Raw genomic sequence first — 26,326 nt, 5'->3', positions numbered from 1 at the left:
GCCTCTAATTACTTGTGGGAAATTCGACTGTAACTACATTCTGTCACTTAAAATGTATGCCAAAACAAACCATTGATTTAAAAGTTTAAACCATACACAATGACTACTTTGACCAATTTACACTGAACATTTTACAAAAACTAATTTAGTGGAAGAACTGTGCAGATACAAAGTTTCAGTAAATTCTCTAAAAGTTTGTCCACGTTGGTTAAATATCTGCTCCAAATGATTCAACATGTCTGCAGATAGAATGCTGTCAGCTATGACATCACACATTGACTTTAAAAACATCTATTTTGGTTATTGAACTACAGTAAGTGAAGTGGATTTACACCTGGTATTGGAATTGCAGTAACAGAATTTCATCATTGATCCCTGATCTGTACGACACAAAAATGCATAATTATGGATATGAATGTTATTCTCTTCATGGTGATCTATCCTAAATAGGTTCACAAAATGTATAAATATACAATATCCTCCTTTGCATATTTGGGTATTATTCTACACACTGGCTATTATTTTTATGAGCTCTGCCCCCAAACAAGACCAAATTTGGTTGGTCCGGACCAAATCTGAATCAATCCTAGATATCTATGTTTCACAAGTTTGGACATCAAGTATAGCACAGAAGAGCATAGTACATCACAGTAGAGTACAGCACAGCAGAGTAGAGTTCAGTACAGTACAGTTCAGTAAAATAGTGTACTGAACTCTAGTTAATCTACTGTGTACTGTACTAAACTCTACAGTACTTTTATTTTCTGTACTGTCCAAACTAGAGGTCAACCGATTATGATTTTTCAACGCCGATACCGACCAAAAGAAGCTGATACCGATTAAATCGGACGATTTTTATATATTTGTAATAAATGACAATTACAACAAAACTGAATTAACAATGAACACTTATTTGAACTTAATATAATACATAAATAAAATAAATTTAGTCTCAAATAAATAATGAAACATGTTGCATTATTTAAACCAATTTGAACAACACAGTGTTGGATAAGAAAGTAAAAGTGCAATATGTGCCATGTAAAAAAGCTAACGTTTAAGTTCCTTGCTCAGAACATGAGAACATGTAAGCTGGTGGTTCCTTTTCACATGAGTCTTCCCAGCTATTCCCAGCTAAGAAGTTGTAGGTTGTAGTTATTATAGGACTATTTCTCTCTATACCAATTGTATTTCATATACGTTTGACTATTGGATGTTCTTATAAGCACTTTAGTATTGCCAGCCTAATCTCGGGAGTTGATAGGCTTGAATTCATAAACAGCGCTGTGCATCCCAGCATTGCTAAGAGCTGCTGTTTGAATGAATGCTTACGAGCCTGCTACTGCCTACCACCACTCAGTCAGACTGCTCTATCAAATCATAATCTTAATTATAATATAATAAACACACAGAAATACGAGCCTTTGGTCATTAATATGGTCAAATCCGTAAACTAACATTTCGAAAACAAAATGTTTATTCTTTCAGTGAAATACGGAACCGGTACGTATTTTATCAAACGGGTGGCAACTGTAAGTCTAAATATTACATTGCACAACCTTCAATGTTATGTCATAATTATGTAAAATTTTGGCAAATTAATTACGGTCTTTGTTAGGAATAAATGGCCTTTCAACAGTTTGCAACGAGCCAGGCGGCCCAAACTTCTGCATATACCCCGACTCAACTTGCACTGAACGCAAGAGAAGTGACACAATATCCCTAGTTAATACTGCCTGCTAACATGAATTTCTTTAAACTACATACAGTGGGGTAAAAAAGTATTTAGTCAGCCATCAATTGTGCAAGTTCTCCCACTTAAAAAGATGAGGCCTGTAATTTTCAGTGCAAAAAAAATCCAGAAAATCACATTGTAGGATTTTTTATGAATTTATTTGCAAATTATGGTGGAAAATAAGTATTTGGTCACCTACAAACAAGCAAGATTTCTGGCTCTCACAGACCTGTAACTCTCACAGACCTTATTTAACCTGTCTGGGCTGCAGGGGCAGTATTGAGTAGCCGGATAAAAGGTGCCCATTTCAAACGGCCTCGTACTCAATTCTTGCTTGTACAATATGCATATTATTATTACTATTGGATAGAAAACACTCTCTAGTTTCTAAAACCGTTTGAATTATATCTGTGAGTAAAACAGAACTCATTTTGCAGCAAACTTCCTGACAGGAAGTGGAAAATCTGAAATCGATGCTCTGTTCTAGGGCCTGCCTATAAATGTCCTTGATATATATCAGTATACATGCATTTCATACGTCTTCCACTAGATGTCGACAGGCAGTGAGAGAAGAAATGGAGTGTACAACTTGATCTGGGGTAGAACAAAAGCTCATTGTATGACGTGTCACCAGTTTCCTGTTTTCTGGAGAGCGCGTGAAGGGACCTGGTTTTGCCTTCTGTACAGCTGTCGTTATAGACGACAAATATCTCCAGCTTTGATTTTATTTGATACATGTGACAATATCATCGTAAAGTACGTTTTTTCAATATAGTTTTATTAGATTATTGAATTTTTTTCGGGACGTTAGGCGCGTTGCGTTGTGTGCCTTTGTTCAGGAAGGAGAGCTTCGCGCCACTTTGCTAGCTTTCCGTCCTAATTGACTGGAGAAGAGGACATTCTAAATCCAAACAACGATTGTTCCCGACAAAGGACCCCTTGTACAACATTCTGATGAAAGATCGTCAAAAGTAGGATCCATTTTATGATGCTATTTCATATATCTGTCGAACATGTTGTACTAGTCGTTTGCGCCCAGAGTTTGGGCACTCTCTCGCTATAACTAAGCTGGATGTCGTAATGAAGTTATTTTTAGAATTCTAACACGGCGATTGCATTAAGAACTAGTGTATCTATCATTTCCTATACAACATGTATTTTTTAGTAACGTTTATGTAAAGTTATTTGGTCAGTATAGTTTGAGTGTCATAAAATATCTGCACATTCTGGGAAAAAGATGCTACGTTAGCACAATGTATAACCACTGATTTCAGCTCTAAATATGCACATTTTCGAACAAAACATAAGTGTATGTATAACCTGATGTTATAGGACTGTCATCTGATGAAGCTTATCAAGGTTAGTCAAAAATTATATTTATTTTGCTGGTTTATTCGCTATCGCTAACGTGCCTATTGCTATCGCTAACGTGCCTTGATGAATGAATGCGGTAGTGTGGTAAGCTAATATAATGCTATATTGTGTTTTCGCTGTAAAACACTTTAAAAACATCGGAAATATTGGCTGGATTCACAAGAGGTTTGTCTTTAATTTGCTGTACACCATCGATTTTTCAGAAATGTTTTATGATGACTATTTAGGTATTTGACGTTGGTGTCTGTAATTACTCTGGCTGCTTCGGTCCTATTTGTGATGGTAGCTGCAATGTAAAACTGATTAATACCTCAAATATGCACATTTTTCGAACAAAACATAGATTTATTGCATAACATGTTATAAGACTGTCATCTGATGAAGTTGTTTCTTGGTTAGTTTAGTTGGTTCTTGGTTAGTTAGGTTGGCTTTGTGCATGCTACCTGTGCTGTGAAAAATGTCTGTCCTTTTTTGTATTTGGTGGTGAGCTAACATAAATATGTGGTGTTTTCGCTGTAAAACATTTTAAAAATCGGACATGTTGGCTGGATTCACAAGATGTTTATCTTTCATATGCTGTATTGGACTTGTTAATGTGTGAAAGTTAAATATTTCTAAAAAATATATTTTGAATTTCGCGCCCTGCACATGAAGTGGCTGTTGTCATATTGTGCCCGGCTTCGGGCTTGCAGCCCAAAGAAGTTAAGAGGCTCCTCTGTTCTCCACTCGTTACCTGTATTAATGGCACCTGTTTGAACTTGTTATCAGTATAAAAGACACCTGTCCACAACCTCAAACAGTCACACTCCAAACTCCACTATGGCCAAGACCAAAGAGCTGTCAAAGGACACCAGAAACAGAATTGTAGACCTGCACCAGGCTGGGAAGACTGAATCTGCAATAGGTAAGCAGCTTGGTTTGAAGAAATCAACTGTGGGAGCAATTATTAGGAAATGGAAGACATACAAGACCACTGATAATCTCCCTCGATCTGGGGCTCCACGCAAGATCTCACCCCGTGAGGTCAAAATGATCACAAGAACGGTGAGCAAAAATCCCAGAACCACACGGGGGGGACCTAGTGAATGACCTGCAGAGAGCTGGGACCAAAGTAACAAAGCCTACCGTCAGTAACACACTACGCCGCCAGGGACTCAAATCCTGCAGTGCCAGACGTGTCCCCCTGCTTAAGCCAGTACATGTCCAGGCCCGTCTGAAGTTTGCTAGAGAGCATTTGGATGATCCAGAAGAAGATTGGGAATAGAACTTTTTGGTAAAAACTCAACTCGTCGTGTTTGGAGGACAAAGAATGCTGAGTTGCATCCAAAGAACACCATACCTACTGTGAAGCATGGGGGTGGAAACATCATGCTTTGGGGCTGTTTTTCTGCAAAGGGACCAGGACGACTGATCCGTGTAAAGGAAAGAATGAATGGGGCCATGTATCATGAGATTTTGAGTGAAAACCTCCTTCCATCAGCAAGGGCATTGAAGATGAAACGTGGCTGGGTCTTTCAGCATGACAATGATCCCAAACACACCGCCCGGGCAACAAAGGAGTGGCTTCGTAAGAAGCATTTCAAGGTCCTGGAGTGGCCTAGCCAGTCTCCAGATCTCAACCCCATAGAAAATCTTTGGAGGTAGTTGAAAGTCTGTGTTGCCCAGCAACAGCCCCAAAACATCACTGCTCTAGAGGAGATCTGCATGGAGGAATGGGCCAAAATACCAGCAACAGTTTGTGAAAACCTTGTGAAGACTTACAGAAAACGTTTGACCTCTGTCATTGCCAACAAAGGGTATATAACAAAGTATTGAGATAAACTTTTGTTATTGACCAAATACTTATTTTCCACCATAATTTGCAAATAAATTCATTAAAAATCCTACAATGTGATTTTCTGGATTTTCTTTTCTCATTTTGTCTGTCATAGTTGAAGTGTACCTATGATGAAAATTACAGGCCTCTCTCATCTTTTTAAGTGGGAGAACTTGCACAATTGGTGGCTGACTAAATACATTTTTGCCCCACTGTATGCAGGTTTTAAAAAATATACTTGTGTATTGATTTTAAGACAGGCATTGATGTTTATGGTTGGGTACATTATTGCAACGATTGTGCTTTATTGCGCGAATGCGCTTTTGTTACATCATCAAGTTGAAGTAGGCTGTGATTCGATGATAAATTAACAGGCACCACATTGATTATATGCAATGCAGAACAAGCTAGTTAACCTAGCAATATCATCAACCATGTGTAGTTAACTATTGATTATGTGAAGATTGATTGATTGATTGTTTTTTTATAAGATAAGTTTAATGGTAGCTAGCAACTTACCTTGGCTCCTTGCATCCACAAGGTCCTTTTGATGCTGCACTCGTGTAACAGGTGGTCAGCCTGCCATGCAGGCTCCTCGTGGATTGTAATGTAATCGGCGTCCAAAAAGGCCGATTACCAATTGTTATGAAAACTTGAAATCGGTCCGAATTGAAATCGGCCATCGGTCGACCTCTAGTCCAAACTTGTGAACCCAACTGTGGTTTATGACTACTATGATTTCCCATTGTAGTCAATTCAATCTGATTTGGTAACGAAATTGAGTTTTAATCAATTCATAATTCATAAACAAAATTGATATCAGTAAAAACACCATCTAATTGATAGGTCTACCTTTACTTGTTACTTCTGAGAACTTTCATTATCATCCCTCCTCATGATGTAAAGAAATTAGAATATATCTTAAAGATACCAAAAAACCCACATGCTGTAACGGAATTTCAAGCCACAATACAAAGTTTCTTAAACTTACAGAAGTTAGAAAAATGTATCCAAAATTAAATATGTGTTGATATTAGTTGGTAAGGTTCTTTGATATATTTGGTAAAACCTTTAAGCACTTTTTCAGGTAGATGTATTCTAAGACCCCTTCTCCATCTGTTTGACCAGAAATCAAAGCCTTTGCTTATTCCACATTTTTAGGATGGAAAAAGGGTTGAAAAATGTATATGCCTTAATAAAAAAAATGGACTCTTAGCTTTCATTTGACATGCTCCTATGAGCTTCACATGTTGGTGCTCATCCTGTTACATGGAAATAACCCTGTGTTACTGAGACAGAACGCTTAATAACAATAAGACAGACAGGTTAGGATGTGGGAATCATTTCATCTTTCTACTCTATTTAGTCGTAAGATTCAAGTAAACGGTGCTTCCTGTCTTTAGATCAGTCTCTACATAGCATATGAACTCGTACCAAAGTTTATATGTTAGTACACACAGTAATATGTATGTGCATGTGTGCGTATATTTAATGTACTATGCACAGTATGTCATTATTGACGTTACAACATATGACTTATGGCTGTTAATATTGTATGTCTGCCTAGCCTAGTGGCTACAGTGTCTCTCTCTGTGTGTGTATCATTCCCCTCTACTACACAGCTTATGGATGTGAGATCTCACACATTGGTACCCTGTGTCATCACCCATTCATCTGTGACGCAGGAGCAGGTGTGCAGTGTGGACCATCCAAACTCCAATAGTGCATTAACCCCCAGAGATGTTCTCAGAAATACAATGGCAGCACACACAGAAAATGGCCCACTCACCAACACTACTCACTAACCCCAAAAACATCAAATGATTACTTAAAGTTTGCCCCTGCAGTAATGCACTTTATTGCAGTCCTGGCTTCATTATTGCATTAAATAATTGATATGTAATAGGTTCCTTCTGTAAAGAAGGAATTGTTAGAGGTCCATAAAGAAGCGCTGTAAAACTGCATTGTGCCATGTGAGGCGATACCAAATCAGAGACTAATGAGATCTCCTGGCATTTATGTCGATTATTTCAACAGACACACAATAATTATTAAAACACAATCTGTGAGAATGTGATCCCCTCCTCTCGTTGAATAGTATCTCTCCTCACCACCTTGGCTCTCCATCTCTCTGTGGTTGCTGTGTTTACACAGGCCTGTTGAACTAACACAATGTGAGTGCACTGCTCCTACCTTCGCAGGCACAGCCATGAATTATGATGCTTGAACAAACACACACCTGGTCCATGAGCAGAGCATATTCAAACCATAGCAGCACCTTCGAGTCTGCATGTGGCCCAGAAACATTTTCTAATGAATCTGAGACCAGCCGGAGGGCACTCATAAACTGGAATGAAAAATCGAAGCATTTTGAATCGGGACCAAATTCTCTTCTAACAGGGAGAGATGCACTGCATAGAAGCTGGAGCAATCATTACTTACTTATAACATACCATACCCATAGTATCGTAGCCAGAATAAATTCACATTCAATCTACTGTACATACAAGAGCGGCTGTTAACTTTGTAAGTGGGTTATTAACTGTGGATGTTGATTGTTGTTGTTTGTGTCAGCTGCCTTTTTATGACTGTATTGCAAGTGTCAAACTCGTGTGACACATGTCTATATGGAGTGCCATTTCATGTGTACTGCATACAGACATCACTAGTGTGTCAAACATGGATCAAGCACCACAGTAATGAACGGCTTCTGGCATCTCTCCACACAACAAACCATTACATCTCTCTCAGTCACATTTTAGGAGCAGAGCAACCTGCCTCTATTCATTTGCATGTCATATACAGTACCTACTCATTCAAAAGGTTTTTATTTATTTGTACTATTTTCTACATTGTAGAATAATAGTGAAGACATCAAAACTATGAAATAACACATGGAATCATGTAACCAAAAAAGTATTAAACAAATCAAAATATATTTTAGATTCTTCAAAGTAGCCACCCTTTGCACACTCTTGGCATTCTCTCAACCAGCTTCACCTGGAACACTTTTCCAACAGCCTTGAAGGAGTTCCCACATATGCTGAGCACTTGTTGGCTGCTTGTCCTTCACTCTGCGGTCCAACTCCTCCCAAACCATCTCATTTGGGTTGAGGTCGGGTGATTGTGGAGGCCAGGTAATCTGATGCAGCACTCCAATCACCCTCCTTGGTCAAATAGCCCTTACACAGCCTGGAGGTGTGACTTTGCACATACACTGCTGTCATCTAGTGGCCAAAGTCTAAATTGTGCCTGGGCTGGAATAATACATTATGGCCTTTCTCTTGCATTTCAAAGACGATGGTACAAAAAAACTGTTTTTTTTTGCATCAGATGACCTGGCCTCCACAATCACCCGACCTCAACCCAATTGAGATGGTTTGGGAGGAGTTGGACCGCAGAGTGAAGGAAAAACAGCCACACCTGTTAATTGAAATGCATTCCAGGTGACTACCTCATGAAGCTGGTTGAGAGAATGCCAAGAGTGTGCAAAGCTGTCATCATGGAAAACTTTGGCTACTTTGAAGAATCTCAAATATAAAATATAATTTTGATTTGGTTTACACTTTTTGGGTTACCACATGATTCCATGTGTTATTTCATAGTTGTGATGTCTTCATTATTATTCTGCAATGTAGAAAATAGTATAAATAAAGAAAATAAAAAAACCTGGAATGAGTAGGTGTGTTCAAACTTTTGAGTGGTACTGTATATCATGAACACAAAAACATCAAACATCAAGAATGTGTTACTGCCTAGGAGACGTGCTGAGAGGCTTCAGCTTCATCTCCCCAGAAGCTCTCGCTGCAATCTCAGCACAGTTACGGTGTCTAGAATACAAATCACACTGTAAGAGCTTATGAGAACCTGGCCACAAGGATCCCACTGTGCACAGATGTCAATTCAACATCTATTCCATGTTGGTTGAACATCATTTCATTGAAATGTCGTTGGAAACAATGTTGATATAACCAGTGTGTGCCCAGTGGGATGTTGTTTACTGACTGGCTGTCTGTGCTCATGTCTACTGACCAATAAGGAAAGACCTTATAGTCAGAACATAAAGACTAGCAAGCATTGCTCTGTACTGTAGCTGTTTGATGCAGAAATTAAACGAGAAGCTATTTCCTCACTTACTGTACGAGTGCTGACAAAGCTTACTACAACTCAAATACACTGAAAGCTGTTTCATCTGACCAGAGTTAAAAAAGGAAAATAAAAACCAGAAAATGTAAGTTACAGAATGTACAGCCTTCTAGGATCATTCACACTGTATTTGTTTCAGGAAATCAACATTGACCGGAAGCAATATTGTTGTAGTATCACAGACAAATCACTGCTTCGACCCCCCCCACACACACACACACACACAACTTATTGATTTGACTTAGATTTGTCATGCCAATGTCAAAATGCCTCATGATGACAACTGATTTACAGTGTAGAGTGCATGACAGCCTGATACATATTCTATCAATATCAGGATTGCACCCAATTACAGCGCATGTCAATTTATTTATACATATGTCTAGACTAGGATACTGTATTTAATTGGTTTTGTAGGTTGGTTAATCAATCACAACCAACTTCTGATTAGATATGACAATAGTAGCCTACTAAACAAAGCCAAAGGAGAGGTTCTGCTGGCAAGTTGGTGATATCAGCTCGCATAACAAGGTAAATGTTGACAAATGATAAGCGCTTACCTGTCATAACTCCATCGACTGTATGACATGCTCCTGTTGCTGCTGACTCCTTCCATGACTTCTACGGGGTGTTGCTAAATAGGGTTTATACGTGACACGAAAATAAAACCTGGGTTTAGATGCCACGCCGATATTTCCTACCAGTTCTAGCATTTACTCATCGAACGAATGAGAGTTGAGATGTGGTGCACATCGATTCAGGGACTCACTTTCTATAGGCTATACCATTTGGAATGAGAAGGGAAAAAATCAGTGCGCGCAAATTGACAAGCTTGTCAATAATTTGACGAATGCATGGGTTGCTCCATTGGTTGCGCGCACGCAGCCATGTCGCCATGTATTTCGATTAAATACATCATCGCGTAATTTTCACATCACAACGAGCAAAAAATATGTATAATCTCCATCCTCCGTAACAGTGTCCCCCAGATTGTAACTCCCGTTGGTCTCATCTGGTGATGATGTTGCAAAGGTGTAGCATTGTAATTTGAATTATTAAATCCATTTGTTGGCCTGCCATTTATACCATCCATCATTATTTAATAATTAATGGACAGTATTGAACTCTATCTCCTTGGGCATGATTGATAGCCTACACATGCTTACATATTCATGTTTTTTTCTGGTTGCACTGTGAATGAAATATCATTTTCAGGCATGTACAAGTGTTGTTATTTCTTGGCCTTGTATACCTATGTATTCTGGGGAGACGTGCCTTCAGGAAAAGTGTCTTTGCTTCAGAAAATCAACATTGACCAAAAGCAATGCCTTAATAACACAGAGAAATCACTGCTTCTGTACGTACGTACGTACGTACGCGCGCGCGCGCGCGCGCACACACACACACACACACACACACACACACACACACACACACACACACACACACACACACTGTTCTAGCAAAATCAAATATATTTTTTAACACTGATTGATAACATAAGCCAGTTACAGAAAGCATGGGTTTAATCTTTTTGGGTTGCGTCTGGAGGTGTTTGGCACATTATTATTACCTTTAACACAACCTGTTGACCCTGAATCCCTTAAACTCTCCTTGACAGCTCAGAGGGGGATATAGAGAAATGTGATGAATGCCTGACAGCCAATGTCCCTTAGGATTGGCCTTGAAGGTCGCTAAGCAAAGGCATTGAAAAAGCAGATTGACAGTTGAGAATTCGTAGCAGTCATATAGTTCAAACTAGAACATAATTATACTGAACAAAAATATAAATGCAACATGCAACAATTTCAAAGATTTTACTGAGTTACAGTTCATATAAGGAAATCATTCAATTGAAATAAATTCATTAGGCCTTAATCTATGTATTTCACATAACTGGGCAGCCAATCAGAATTAGTAGTTCCCCACAAAAGGGCTTAATTACAGGCAGAAATTCTCCTCAACATTTCTAACAGCACTGCAGGATTGAAAGAGAGTGTGCGGATGAATAAAGGGGTCCCTCATTATCAGGTACATTGAACGTTCACGCAAAAAGCTGTGTCAGTGACAAGAATGAGGTAAACACATTTAATGGTCATCAGATTTTCTAAAGCAGCTGGTTTGGATACCTGCCTTCCGGACTGTGACTTTGAGCCAAATGCAAAGCGAGCTCTTTCATTGGGACATTGAGAGGGATTCGCCTAGGAAGTGTGGATGAGTGGGCACCCTCCCTTCCTTTCTCCTGCCAAACCCCAGCGTCAATGGATAGACGCTATGAGCGGGTGGCGGTGGACCTTGGCAGTCTCAATAGGGGTCCTTCAGAGGCATGGTGAATCCGACCCAAGCTCAATAGACAAAGGGGTTGACTCCCTGACAACTGGGACAGGCAGCTCAGATAAACCGTGAGAGTTTGGGGATGTGCAGTAGCCCACTGAGTCATGACTTTAAAAAACACGAGCCAGCTGGGAAATTGTGTCCCAGTGAACAGTTAAGATTATACAATGCCATGTAACAATTATACAATGTCTTGTCAACTTTCCAAATAAATCTCCCACTCCCTCCAGAGAAACTCAGCATGACTGCTGATTGATGGTGCTGGCGAATGAGGAACAGAATTGTCTTTGATTTAATTAGGTAATTTGCAGTAATAAAGGGTGCAATTGAAATCCTTGTCCTTATTAGTGCCCACATTTTAGGCTTTACAGCATAGTAAGTCAGCAAAACACAGGTGGAGGATATGAAACCAAGTGGTAACCAAGGGGATGCAGAAATGCATTATGAGAGTCACTCAAACATAAAATACCGACAACAACATGATATTTGTGTATTTTGTTGCCAGTTGATGTGTGGGCTTTCATTACTATTCAATTCTGAGTTTTCTAGTTTGAACCATGTTAAAAGACAAGGAATATCATCCACCATCATCATTGATACATCCAATCAACAGTTTTACGACTTTAAGAGGCACGGCACTTCCCAACATATATCCTATCTCGGCTCCCTCTAGTGTAGACAGTGAGAGAGAACAAATTAAGGAACAGGAGAGAGAGGGAGAGAGATGACGTGCAATAAGGTAATAGCGGTAAGTTCATCTCTCTCTAAAAAAGCTCTGAAGAAACCACAAAGCTCATATGTATGAGATGACTACCACCAAGCTTAAACTCTCAGTGAAAAGATGGTCATATCCTGGTATTTTAACAGAGCTGGAATAATGAAAATTCATTACAGCGCGTAAAGGAATTGTGCCCTCCCAACACTTACTATTTTCTCTGTATCCCATTCCCTTAATCTGAAATGAGAAACTGTAGTATAGTTATGCTCCGACCCTCTCACCTTTCATTTGTGGTGGAGCCAATAATCACTGCAGCAGATAGTAGCTGGACACCACTGAGCATAGACACACAACTGTCGGTGTCACGCCTTCCGATGAGCCTTATGAATGTGTGTGCATAAGCACAGTGTTTGCAGTTGTGTGTCCATGTGGGAGAGATGCAGTATAGGTCACTGTGTGTTCATCTCTACAATGGAACCCCTGAGGGAAAAACAGACTGTAATGTTCTGTGATACTTCGGTGAGAAGAACTGGAGTTATTCACCCAGAATTGCTGCATTGTCAGAGATCTCTACTCCTCTCCTTACTTCAGTCTTGCCCCTTCAGAGCCCTGCACATCCTCTTCTCTGAGAACAGTACCTGTGTGCCTCTGACTGGGGTATACATGTGGTTGAGAGAGAAGCCAGGTGGATGTAGTATGCTGTACAGTAGTATGCATCAGGAGGATCCATCTCTCTGTGCATCCATAGCTGCTCTGTATCAAAGTAACAATGATACTGTTGTGCAGTATGGTCTCCCTTCCTTCCCTCTGTGTATTTTGACCAAAAGCCTGCAGTTGAGTGGAGGTCTATAGCCAACTGAGATATATCTCCAGACAGTCTTTCATGCATTATTTATCTGAGAATTAAGGAAGAAATGTCTTGTGAGCCCAACTGCTGCCATGGTGCCTGGTCAAAGCCTTGCTTTAATTTCTGCCAGCAGAAATCTAGTTGATGAGAATAATGTCCTCTTCGTGACTTTTTAGGAGCCATTACAGATCAAACCTAACTCCACAAATATCACCGGAGCTTATATCTGAGAAATTATTTGACAGCTGTGGGGTACAGAGGCCCAGCAGTGACAAATGTGTGCCCCCTGTGTCTTTCTAGGTACAGAAGACCTAGCCTGCAGTGACAAAACTGTCTCTGACTTGTTTAGTGACAGTAGATTGCTACAGCTGTTATGAATGAGTCCAAGCATAATGTGATTGGATTGCCATAGCCATCTGTTCCCCAGTCAATACAATTATTTAGATAATGTAGAACCAGTCAAAGGAATTACAGCTCATCTTGATTTCCAGTAGCCTACACAGTAGATGTTCAGAGGCTATGTATTCAGACTCAAGCACCACATCACGTAAGGATTTCTCCAGTATACAGCCGTAGCAGTCAGAATGATACATTGTATGGCTATTTGGTGACAAAGCCAGGTAGAATGGTAATAGCATTTAAATGACTGTGCTTGACTTGAGTGCACTACACACTGTATTGTTTCCAGCACAGCAACACCATGCAGATGGCTCAGAGTCAAGGCCACCGAGAACACACAGCCAATAGTAGGAATTTTCTTCAAGGGTTCTTTCAAACCAAATCTCACAGTGATCCTCTGTTGATTTGTGAGACATTTGTGCAGGGTGCTATGGCAACCATGGCCCTGTCCTGCTATCTCCACTCCAGAATTGTGTTCTACAGTCCGGACACGGCCATTCAGATGTGAAGAACTGAAGTGCTGCCTGGCGTCTTACACCATATTTCTGCTGTGATGATGGAGATGACCGGAATGATATGACCATCAGCCAGAGGTGAGCCACACGGGTACACTTACCCTCCATACAAGAACACATTTCTTTCTGTAAGACAGATTTATGCAGCTGGAAGACAATAAGCTATAGTAGAATGAGTTACATCACTAATAAGACATAGACGTTTTCACACAGACAGTTCAGAGGTGGTGTTAATGTTGGAATGTTATTAGTGAAGACAGTGGTCCATCCTCATTATGACAACAGGTGTTTAGTGGCTATAAAATAATGGAATCTTCTCATCTTATTCCTCTTTGATTGGATACATCCATTTTCTCAAAGCAAAAATCTCAAAGCAATATCTGCCAACACAACTGTTATTGTTCCACCTCACTTCACAATACAAGGTCAACACAATATGAAGTTCACCAAATACAGGACTTCTCAAAAAAACTAAAACAAAAGGAATATTCACTATTATAGTTGGCTGAATGACAGATTTTATTATAGCACCAGAAGCTATACATGGGGCAAGGGGCATGGACGTGAAAAGAAAAAAATATATATGAATTGAACGTACTGTACATAAAGTTTGCCAAAAGAGAGGTGATACTTTCAGACTCCACCATTGAGCAGAACACATGAATCTGTGACCCAAAACTTGACCTAGAGAACAGTGAAGAGAAGATTGAACGGCCTACCCACAATCCACCCTGCTAGTAGGTCAGGTGGGCTGAGTGGAGGCGTTCAACCAACACATTGGTTGACATTTGCAGTATAGGCATTGGGCAAGGTAGTGGGGAATGGTCAAGGAAAATGTGTCACCAACACCAAGAACTCTTGGAAGATTTGTCCAAATGAGGACTAATCAAATCAAAACTACAAGAGGAGGAAAGGTTCTGGACCACAGGTTGGTCATGAAGCAATGTAGGCCTACAGTCTTCTTCAGTTCAAAACCAGCTAAGGGAATTATACATTCCTCTTTACATATACACACAGCTGTGCTGTGAGAGCATAATCACTTACAAACATATAAAAATACTTGTCAACTAGTTTGATAAGAAAATAATGTATAAAAGTATAAAGTAAAAACATTTAATCAAGTCCATCAAATAATCACTTTCATGTTTCTTTTTGTCTTATATTACATGATGATAACAACACTACAATAGTTAATTGGTTTCTATTAAGCAGAAATACAGATCAAATTGAAAAGGATGACAAGACAACAGAATGTGTGAATTGTCTTGATGTTAACTTTAAAGGTGAGAGGTCAGGTGATGTAATGGCAATGCTGTAACCTCCATGTGACTGTGGGAGTCACGGAAACAGCTCCAAACTGGCCCAGAGTCACACCAATAACCTCAGAGAGAACATGAACACATCTCCAAGAATAATTGAAGGCGGTGTGTAACAAACAACCATGTCATTGAAATGCAGTTTGTTTATGAGTGAGCTTCAACAGCTCAATACCTCTGTCTACTTTAAGTAATAACTACATTCCAAAAGAGAGCCAAATAGATGGTAGAAAAATCAATGTTCAAACTGAGAGGGATTGATTTGAAAAGATATATCAGAGAGAAGCATTTCTGAAACTGGTCTGCTATTAACATCATCATTATCAGTGAGGTACATAAATACTACCCATGGTCTCTTCTGCACTGCTTGTCAAAGATTACAAATATAAAAAGTTTAAAATGTTTCATTCTGATTAGGCCAACCTGACTCTGAGATAGTCAACAACAACCGGTAAGAGTCAGAGAAGAGTTTTACAACTAAATAAATAAAACAGGTTTGATATCATGTTATTAGAAGCCTAAAGTCTATGAACCGTACAATGCAAATACAGTAAACATGCCATATTTGGCCAGTGAGATGAGTGCACAATCCATAGACGTAGAAAGGGATCCGCTGACGCCGCTGGAAAGTGAAGTTGTCATAATAACTTTAGGGATATCTAGGTTTATACTGAACAGCGTACATACCTGTATACATGTTATGTTCATAGAAGTCAAACCAAAGTCATCAACCTTACACGCTGTACTGTGGCCATTTAATAAGTCATTAGAAATGCGTTTTCAAAATCACAACAAATTTCACTTATGTACAGTAGCGGATTAGCACATGGAAGTAAAAACGGATATGGCATGACATACACAAAGCTTCATAAGATCATCTCTCTATTCTGATGAGAAACTGGTACTAATAAACCTCTCATTGACATTCTGGATATATATATTTCTCATTCAATCTCGGCAAAAAGTACAAATGTCACTGCAAGGCAAGAAAAAATCCTTCAGAATAAAAAAATGATATTGTTTAGCTGATTTAAGAGGCAATGTTTAGTGTTAGGACTTTCTCATATGAATTGGATTATTGTTGAAGGTCAAGAGGAGTTTAACATTTGGCGTTGTCAGTTTCTTCTAGAAGTGAAGTCTGGGGGCAGCAGTTCCTGGTAGCTACCACAGGAACCTCTGTTGAAGTCATGCACGTGGAGAAGGCAGCGCTCAGTCATCCATACAGGATGTCATGTCAGGCAGGAGGCGGGGACTGGTGACAGCAGCTGGGTGAGTGACAGTGATAAGGCCCACTCAGACGATCACACAATGGCAGCCACTCTTGTCCTTTTCTTTCCGCGTGGGTTCTGGCGAGGGCGGGCATTCCTGTTCCTGGAACTTCCTGTGAGGAGAAAGTGCATTATTACGTTATGAGTAAGCAGAGATAGAAGTATTCTAACAAAATAATCTGACTCATTCAAGCAACAATTGTTTTGTTCTGGCTTTAAGTGTAGATGAGATCACATCCTGTAGTTGTCTTCATAGAAATGGTATTCCTTTACTTCTACAGATATATCATTGACATTAGGGCATTCTCACATATGAAATTCGGTACCCTGGTGCAGTTTTCTGGAGCGTTTGTGAGAATTCCACAGAATACGTTTTGATTTCACAAGACCTGAAAATAACAGTTTCAGGGTGCAATTAGCACATTCTACATCATTGTTATCCAACCCTGGTCCTCCACATTTCTATTGTAACCCTGGACAAGCACACCTGATTTAACTTGTTAACTAATCATCAAGCCCTCAATGAGTTGAATGAGGTGTGTTTGTCCAGGTCTACAATGAAACTGTGTAATGTTGGGGGTACTGGAGGACCAGGGTTGGGAAACACTGGTGTACATGATGTTAGCAAGTTAGCTTGTCCATATGGGCAAAAAAGTTCACACGTCTCGCACTGCCACGTCAATACTTGGTACTCTAGTCCTAGATCTTGAACCCGCTACTCACGCAGGACCAGGATTTGTTTCAGCTAGGGTTCGTTTATGTTTTAAACATGCTTTTGTCACACCCTGATCTGTTTCACCTGTCCTCGTTATTGTCTCCACCCCCCCCAGGTGTCGCTTGTTTTCCCCCAGTGTATTTATCCCTGTGTTTCCTGTCTCTCTGGGCCAGTTCGTCTTGTATGTCTTTCAAGTCAACCAGCGTGGTTTCCTGTACTTCTGCTTCGATTCTCTTTCTGCGAATCCTCCTGGTTTTGACCATTGCCTGTTTTTTGACTCTGTACCCACCTGCCTGACGATTCTGCCTGCCCTGACCTGGAGCCTGTCTGCCACTCTGTACCTCCTGGACTCTGAACTGGTTTTGACCTTTTGCCTGTCCATGACCATTCTCTTGCCTTCCCCTTTTGGATTGATAAAGAAATATCAAAGACTCAAACCGTCAGCATCTGGGTATCACCTTGTGCCATTATAGCTCAGATCAGTGTACCAAATGGTCCAGGGTTCAGATCATAAGGGGATATGTGAAAGTGCCCTTAGTGACATTCCATGTGGAAGTATTGCATAAAGCACCTTTCACATGTACTTGAGAAAGACAGACTAGTGCCAGTGAAGGAACAAAAGTTGGAACTACTTTCCCTCAACCCATTGCCACTGTATTCAGGGAGGTATAGTGGAGTTGTGGTGCCACCTACAGTCAGTAATGAATCCACCCACCTGATTACTCTAACCAACTCTACAGTCAGTAATGAATCCACCCACCTGATTACTCTAACCAGCTCGTGGAAAGCCTGGTCTACATTCATACGGATTTTGGCTGAGGCCTCCATATACGTCACCTTGAGCTGTCTGGCCAGCTGCTGGCCCTCCTCCTGGGTCACCTGAAAGAACGAAACGGGTACAGGGATATATCTTAGATAAATAGCAAGTGCTCTTTTGCATCACCCTGTGCCCTAGCTGGGTGAAGATTTAACTTTAGGACCAATTGAACGGTTTCAGATGATCAAACTCTGCCCACCACGCGATGCAAGACAAACGCGCCCATACATTTTATCACACAGTCACAGAGAGAGCGAGAACCACCCTCTAACACATGACCATTGACAAAACACAAGAATCAGGAAATTGGCGACATCTGCTGGTGAGGTTGAGAAACACATGGGTCAGAGGGTTCACATCCAAGAGTGGGTCATTAAGAAATATGTAAACAATACAGCAAATGTATCGTATTACATTTTACATTCAAATAGCACCTGATTTCTATGTGCTAAGCTAGAATATTGTTGCTTCTGGTCCATCTTAAACTATTACGACAAGATTAGAGACCAGGGCCCGTATCCACAAAGCGTCTCTGTATAGGAGTGCAGATCTAAGATCAGTTTAGCCTTTTAGTTCATAATAAATAAGATTGTATGGACAGATCCTAGATTGGCACTCCTACTCTAAGACACTTTGTGGATACGGGCCCAGACCTCATTGCAAAACCATTTATTCTACTGTCCTAAAACAGCTGAACCCATTGAGTTGCCAGTAATGGGTAGAATTTAATCATACTCCTCAACCAATTTGTTAAAGCCCACATTTAGACTAATTAATTTGGATGAATCATATTGAGTTATCAATTCTAACAGAGGCCCCACATTATATTCAGCCAATAAAAATAATTATGACAGTAATTGATGTGATAAATGCATTTACATTTGATCAGATGAGAGAATGTGTTTTATTCCAGCAGATGACAGTGTGGAGTCATGTGGGAAAGTGAACTGCAGTTGAAAGCCAATTAAGGCCACGGAATGAGCCCTCTCCTTTTCATACCCTCCCTCCCTCCTCTTTTCCTCTGTCCCACAATGTTTTTGTTGGTCATCTTCTCTTTCTCTCTTTCTCTCACTCCCTCTTTGTCTACCCAAATAGCTCCAGCCACTATCCATTTTCACATTTCAAAATATAAATGAGAAATTACACATTTTTAAAGCTCGTTGCTTTATATTTATTTTCCCCATATCACATGTATTTGATCTGTAGCCTCTGGGCCATTAGGAGGACTGCTACTCACCTGTCTCTGAAGCTCCAGGTCTGCTTTATTGCCTACAAGGATCATGGGAAATTCATCCCGGTCTTTGACTCTGAGGATCTGTCTTTGAAATTTGTAGATTTCTTCAAAGCTGTGAAACATAAAGCACACAGCATCACTCAATGCCCCCAGTAAAGCTCAGACATAAAGATAAAGCTGGTGCCTCTGTGGACCTCCCAGGAATATTGTCTCACAGCCACAAAGATTAACCCCCTGCCCTCCCTTCCCCCACGACACCCAGGCAGATGGGATTGGCGTCAAATATTATTTGTCACATACACATGGTTAGCAGATGTTAATGCGAGTGTAGCGAAATGCTTGTGCTTCTAGTTCCGACAGTGCAGTAATATCTAACAAGTAATCTAACAAATAATCTAACTATTCCCCAACAACAACCTAATACACACAAATCTAAAGGGGTGAATGAAAATATGTACATATAAGTATATGGATGAGCGATGGCCTGAGCGGCATAGGCAAGGAGCAATAGATGGTATAAAATACAGTATACACATGTGGTATGAGTAATGTAAGATATATAAACATTATTTAGAGTGGCATTATTGAGAGTGGCATTGTATAAAGTGACTAGTGATCCATTTATTAAAGTGGCCAGTGATTGGGTCTCAAAGTAGGCAGCAGCCTCTCTGATTTAGTGATTGCTGTTTAGCAGTCTGATGGCCTTGAAATAGAAGCTGTTTTTGAGTCTCGATCGCAGCTTTGATGCACCTGTACGGACCTCAAATTTCTTCAGCCTCCTGAGGTTGAAGAGGCGCTGATGTGCCTTCTTCACCACACTGTATGTGTGGGTGGACCATCTCAGTTTGTCTGTGATGTGTACACCTACAAACTTAAAAACGTTCCACCTTCTCCACTGCTGTCCCATCGATGTGGATAGGGGGGTGCTCCCTCTTCTGTTTGCTGAAGTCCACGATCATCTCCTTTGTTTTGTTGACGTTGACTGAGAGGATGTTTCCTGACACCACACTCCGAGTGCCCTCACCTCCTCCCTGTAGGCTGTCTTGTCGTTGTTGGTAATCAAGCACACTACTGTTGTGTCGTCTGCAAACTTGATGATTGAGTTGGAGGCGTGCATGGCCACGCAGTCGTGGGTGAACAGGAAGTACAGGAGCACGCACCCTTGTGGGGCCCCAGTGTTGAGGGTTAGCGAAATGGAGATGTTGTTTCCTACCTTCACTGCCTGGGGGCGGCCCGTCAGAAAGTCCAGGACCCAATTGCACAGGGCAGTGTTGAAACCCAGGGCCTCCAGCTTGATGATGAGCTTGGAGGGTATTATGGTGTTGAATGGTGAGCTGTAGTCAATGAACATCATTCTCACATAGGTATTCCTTTTGTCCAGATGAGATAGGGCAGTGTGCAGTGTGATGTCGATTGCATCATCTGTGGACCTGTTGGGGCGGTATGAAGTGGGTCTAGGGTGGCCGGTAATGTGGAGGTGATATGATCCTTGACAAGTCTCTCAAAGCACTTCATGATGACAGAAGTGAGTGCTACGGGGCGGTAGTCATTTAGTTCAGTTATCTTTGCCTTCTTGGGTACAGGAACAATGATAGCCATCTTGAAGCATGTGGGGACAGCAGACTGGGATAGGGAGTGATTGAATATGTCCATAAACACACCAGCCAGCTGGTCTGCGCATGCTCTGAGGACGAGGCTAGGGATGCCGTCTGGGCCAGCAGCCTTGCGAGGGTTAACACGTTTAAATGTTTTACTCACGTCAGCATTTACATTTACATTTAAGTCATTTAGCAGACGCTCTTATCCAGAGCGACTTACAAATTGGTGCATTCACCTTATGACATCCAGTGGAACAGCCACTTTACAATAGTGCATCTAGATCTTTTAAGGGGGGGGGGGGGCAGAAGGATTGCTTTATCCAAAGATATGCCTGCATTGGCCGGGAAACGAACCCGGGCCTCCCGCGTGGCAGGCGAGAATTCTACCACTGAACCACCAATGCTGAGCTAGTCAGCCACGGAGAAGGGGGGCACAGTCCTTGTTAGCGGGCCGCAACAGTGGCACTGTATTATCCCCAAAGCGGGCAAAGAAGGTGTTTAGTTTGTCTGGAAGCGTGACATCGGTGTCCGTGACATGGCTGGTTTTCTTTCTGTAGTCCCTGATTTCCTGTAGACCCTGCCACATACGTCTCGTGTCTGAGCTGTTGAATTGCGACTCCACCTTATCCCTGTACTGGCATTTTGCTTGTTTGATTGCCTTGCAGAGGGAATAACTACACAGTTTATATTCAGTCATATTCCCAGACCTCTTTCCATGGTTAAATGCGGTGGATCGCATTTTCAGTTTTACGCGAATGCCGCCATCCATCCACGGTTTCTGGTTAGGGTAGGTTTTAATGGTCACAGTGGTTACGACGTCTCCAATGCACTTATTTATAAACACACTCACTGAGTCAGCGTATAGGTCAATATTGTTCTCTGAGTCCGCGTTTAGATCAATGTTGTTCTCTGAGGCTGACCGGAACATATTGCAGTCCGTGTGATCAAAACAATCTTGAAGTGTGGCTTCCGATTGGTCGGACCAGCGTTGAATGGTTCTAGTCACTGGTACATCCTGTTTGAGTTTCTGCCTATAGGACGGTAGGAGCAAGATAACGTCGTGGTCGGATTTGCCGAAGGGAGGGCGGGGGAGGGCTTTGTATGCATCGCGGAAGTTAGAGTAGCAGTGGTCGAGGGTCTTGCCCATGCGTGTCATGCAATCAATATCCTGGTGGAATTTAAGTAGCCTTGTTCTTAAATTTGCTTTGTTAAAATCCCCAGCTACAATAAATGCAGCCTCGGGATATATGGTTTCCAGTTTGCATATAGTCCAGTGAAGTTCCTTGATGGCCGTCTTGGTGTCTGCTTGAGGGGGAATGTACACAGCTGTGACTATAACTGACGAGAATTCTCTTAGTAGGTAAAATGGCCTGCAATTGATTGTAAGGAATTCTAGGTCGTGTGAGCAGAATGACTTGAGTTCCTGTATGTTGTTATGATTACACCATGAGACGTTAATCATGAAGCATACACCCCCAACCTTCCTTTTCCCAGTGAGGGGTTTATCTCTGTCGGTGCGATGCATGGAGAAGCCCAGTGGCTGAACCTATTCCCATAACATATGCAGAGATCCATGTTTCCGTGAAACAGAGAATGTTACAATCTCCGATGTCTCTCTGGAAGGCAACCCTTGCTTGAATTTCGTCTACCTTGTTTTCAAGAGACTGGACATTGGCTAGTAGTATACTCGGGAGCGGTGGGCAATGTGCACATCTACGAAGTCTGACCAGTTGAAAGCTTTGTCTGCCCTTTCTGCGGCGCCGTTGTTTTGGGTCGACTACTGGAATTTGATCCATTGTCCTGGGTGGTGATCGTATTCCTGGTCGTAATGTTGGTAAGTTGACGTCGCTCTTATATCCAATAGTTCCTCCCGGCTGTATGTAATAAAACTTAACATTTCCTGGGGTAACAATGTGAGAAATAGTACATAAAAAACAAAATACTGCATAGTTTCCTAAGAACTCTAAGTGAGTCGGCGCCATCATTTGGGAATCCGACAGGGTGGGTGAAGGGTGAAGGGGGGTACTCCAGAGCAGACAGAGAAGTCAATGAACTCCTGTGGTACTGCATGCCTCAATGTTCCAGAAATGTTTGCATGAGCATTGTAGTAAAGCCTCGTGAACTTGTGAGCAGCCTCAGTACAGGCTTGTCTGCCTTCCATTGACCAGGGAGGGGTAGCCCTAAGCAGGTCTGTCCCTTTAACCAGAGCTTTGCTCCCCGTTGACTTGAAAGGCTTTTAGTGTAATACAAATATCATGCTAACTGTTTGAACCAAACGGCATACATAGAAATATCCCCCAGAGAGAAAGGGAAACAGAATGTAACCACAAACCCAGGAGTGCATTCTAGTGAATGGCCGCCGGCGAGCACATAGTAAATCTGGAGAGCCTTGACTAAAGTAAACGGAGGAAGGAAAGACTGTTTACAGCATACACACAGGGAGAGAGGGGACTCTGAGGGGTGGGTTGAGACACACCACCATCACATTGCTGTACAGGGACCAGAGGGGTGACAAAGGCCCAAAGACTGCCCACCACAGCACAGCACATATAGAGGGGATGCATTCATTCTTATGCAGGTGATTTAATGCAGGGTTTTTACACAGAAAACCAAAGCCTTTGTAAAGAGGTGGATGTTGAAAGAGAGGTATATGAGAGAGGAAGAAGAGGAGAACAAACGAGAACGACGACACAGGTTGGCGAGAACGGAAGTGTGGGAGAACAAGAGAACGTGAGTGAGAGAGATGTATGTGTTTAGCATGAGAGGAGAGAGAGGAGCAGGCAGACAGAGGGAGAAAGAGAGATAGAGAGAGAGAAGCGCAGACGAAGATAGGCGCAGATAGAGAGACGCGCAGAGAGAGAGAGTGAGAGAGAGAAAGCGCAAACAGAGATTGGTGCAGACAGAGAGAGTCGCACACAGATAGAGAGGCAGCATGGGGGTGACACGTGACTGGGTTGTCACTCACCTTCCTCTGTCAGTGACTGAGAAGACAAGCAGGAAGCCCTCCCCTGTCCTCATGTATTGTTCTCTCATGGCTCCAAACTCTTCCTGTCCGGCCGTGTCCAGGACTAACAAACACAGGGACAGACACGTTAGACACACACACAGTAGCACCTCTCCTGAAAAAGATGCTGTACAAAACTAAACCCTCCAAGATAAGAACAGTAATCTCCTGTGAAGGCTGGTATTTCTCAATGAACATTAGTGTTGTGGTCAGATTCTCCTGTTTGTTTACAGGCTGAGGGTCTATACTTACTGTCAAGCCGGGCCGCCCTCTCGTCAATGACACACTGCTTCGTATACGAGTCTTCAATCGTGGGATCATAGTCAGTGACAAAGTAGGACTGGAGAGAGAAAGAGAGAGAGGTACAGTAAGGACTGAGGAGACATACAGCTGAGTAGGCATCGAGATAAACATCCGGCTTTGGCTCGGTCTTCTAGAGAGTAAACACTCCATCCACTTGTGTTGTTGAGTAACTCGTTGACCTCTACACTACTATGCAGCATGCAGGAGGTAAACACATAATCCTGACCCGTGTGTTGTGAAAGCCAGGGTAAATACGGACTCACATAACATAACCACTCCACTGTTTCTGAAGGCCACAGGAAAACGAGGTCATCTGGAATGTTCATGACCAAAACACTGATAATGTCACTGGCACTTCTGTCGCCACTATTCCAACAATGACATTAATTAGCCATCTTCCAGAGGCGGGTAATGAAGCAGTGACTGGGACTGCCTGTCTGTCTCCATTATGAGCAGGATGCTCGGAGTAGGTAGAGACGGGGCTTGAAGCTGTGCATTTTATGACATTTTCTCTGCATGTTTTGTAGGCCTCTCCTGTGGGACTAGTTAAGTGACAGCTGAGAACAGCATACAAAGCATGTCCTATATCAGAGTGGAACACAGTGCTCTGGCTCCATGTGGACAGGAGGGGTGGACTCACTGCTGAGCATAACATTATGTCACTACAGGTAAAAATACATTTACATTTGAGTCATTTAGCAGACGCTCTAATCTAGAGAAATGTACAGGAGCAATTAGGGTTAAGTGCCTTGCTCAAGGGCACGTCGACAGATTTTTCACCTAGTAGGCTCATGACCGACCTTTCGGTTACTGGCCCAACAGTCTTAACCGCTAGGTTACCATTAATAATACAGTTTGTTCCAATGCATGAATCATCTTTCCATTTTAAATAAATGATTGTGACAGGAGTGGATCTAATCTGATTAAATCAGTGTACGTGTATTGATTCATGGCACATGGCCACCTGTTTGACTGTTAAAATATGCATAGTCTTTTTCAGTTAATCCACCGACGCAGATGGAAATATACTGCCTTCTCTCCCTGCCTCTTTCTCTCCCTCAATAAACCCCTCTTTCTTACTACCTACTCCACACACTCTCCAACTCTCTCACGCATTATTTCATACAAATTCCCTTTTCTCTCCATATTTCTCTGTTGCACACATAAACGCGCCCCTTCCCATACTATCTGTCTCTCCCTCACCCGAGCTCGTTCCTTCTCTCTCCCCATGCCTCTCCCTCTCTCCCCATGCCTCTCCCCCTCTCCCCATGCCTCTCCCCCTCTCCCCCTCTCCCCATGCCTCTCCCCCTCTCCCCATGCCTCTCCCCCTCTCCCCATGCCTCTCCCCCTCTCCCCATGCCTCTCCCCCTCTCCCCATGCCTCTCCCCCTCTCCCCATGCCTCTCCCCCTCTCCCCATGCCTCTCCCCCTCTCCCCATGCCTCTCCCCCTCTCCCCATGCCTCTCCCTCTCTCCCCATGCCTCTCCCTCTCTCCCCATGCCTCTCCCCCTCTCCCCATGCCTCTCCCCATGCCTCTCCCCATGCCTCCCCTTGCCTCTCCCCATGCCTCTCCCCATGCCTCTCCCCATGCCTCTCCCCCTCTCCTCATGCCTCTCCCTCTCTCCCCATGCCTCTCCCTCTCTCCCCATGCCTCTCCCTCTCTCCACATGCATCTCCCTCTCTCCACATGCATCTCCCTCTCTCCACATGCATCTCCCTCTCTCCCCATGCCTCTCCCATGCCTCTCCCCATGCCTCTCCCCCTCTCCCCATGCCTCTCCCCCTCTCCCCATGCCTCTCCCCCTCTCCCCATGCCTCTCCCCCTCTCCCCATGCCTCTCTCATGCCTCTCCCTCTCTCCCTATTCCTCTCTGTATGCGCTGCATGCATGCCGACATCACATCCACTTGGCACTGTTCAATAATTCATCAGCGGTCCTGCATATGTATGCAGCCTGCTCTGCTGCTCCACTGCACTGCACTACTACATGACACTGCTGACCATGTGCCTGCAGAGAGAGAGAGAGAAGAGTCTACCTACTGCTCACACTCTCTCATTTCTAACCTCCAGAACGTGAGGTTCATGCTCTCCAGTCTCCACAGCCTCAGCTATAACATCAGTCCCACTCTCTCTCAGTCTCCAAGAGCTCTACTCTCAGTGAGCCTGTTAACCAGCAGAGACTGACTGTTG

The 26,326-nt window shown here is 42.4% G+C and overlaps 2 protein-coding genes and 1 non-coding gene across 5 annotated transcripts in view; all 3 read right to left on the bottom strand.

Moving 5' to 3' along the window:
• The window catches only part of LOC129854408 (tubby protein-like), a 114,080-nt gene extending 104,169 nt beyond the window's left edge, over positions 1-9,911 (bottom strand). Inside the window, exon 1 of one of the 3 annotated variants that reach the window (XM_055921421.1) lies at positions 9,632-9,911. In XM_055921421.1, coding sequence (XP_055777396.1) covers positions 9,632-9,687 — 56 coding nt within the window. In that variant the 5' untranslated portion in view covers positions 9,688-9,911. The remainder of the gene's footprint in view (positions 1-9,631) is intronic. The other 2 variants (XM_055921419.1, XM_055921422.1) reach the window with 2 other exon arrangements.
• Positions 9,912-14,385: 4,474 nt separating this feature from the next.
• The window catches only part of LOC129854407 (ras-related protein R-Ras2), a 39,786-nt gene continuing 27,845 nt past the window's right edge, over positions 14,386-26,326 (bottom strand). The window contains exons 2-6 of the mRNA XM_055921418.1: positions 24,089-24,176; positions 23,798-23,900; positions 19,238-19,346; positions 17,944-18,062; positions 14,386-16,581 (exon numbers count right to left, since the gene is read on the bottom strand). Of these exons, the coding sequence (XP_055777393.1) occupies positions 16,494-16,581; positions 17,944-18,062; positions 19,238-19,346; positions 23,798-23,900; positions 24,089-24,176 (507 nt within the window). The 3' untranslated portion in view covers positions 14,386-16,493. The remainder of the gene's footprint in view (positions 16,582-17,943; positions 18,063-19,237; positions 19,347-23,797; positions 23,901-24,088; positions 24,177-26,326) is intronic.
• Positions 21,166-21,236, bottom strand: trnag-gcc (transfer RNA glycine (anticodon GCC)). The gene has a single exon. It is a non-coding gene; the product is annotated as a tRNA-Gly (tRNA).

This window comes from Salvelinus fontinalis, chromosome 4 (genome assembly GCF_029448725.1).
Source record: "Salvelinus fontinalis isolate EN_2023a chromosome 4, ASM2944872v1, whole genome shotgun sequence".
NCBI classification, from domain to species: Eukaryota; Metazoa; Chordata; class Actinopteri; order Salmoniformes; family Salmonidae; genus Salvelinus; species Salvelinus fontinalis.
Note: the sequence above shows the minus strand (reverse complement) of the source record. Positions and strands in the feature narration are given on the sequence as shown.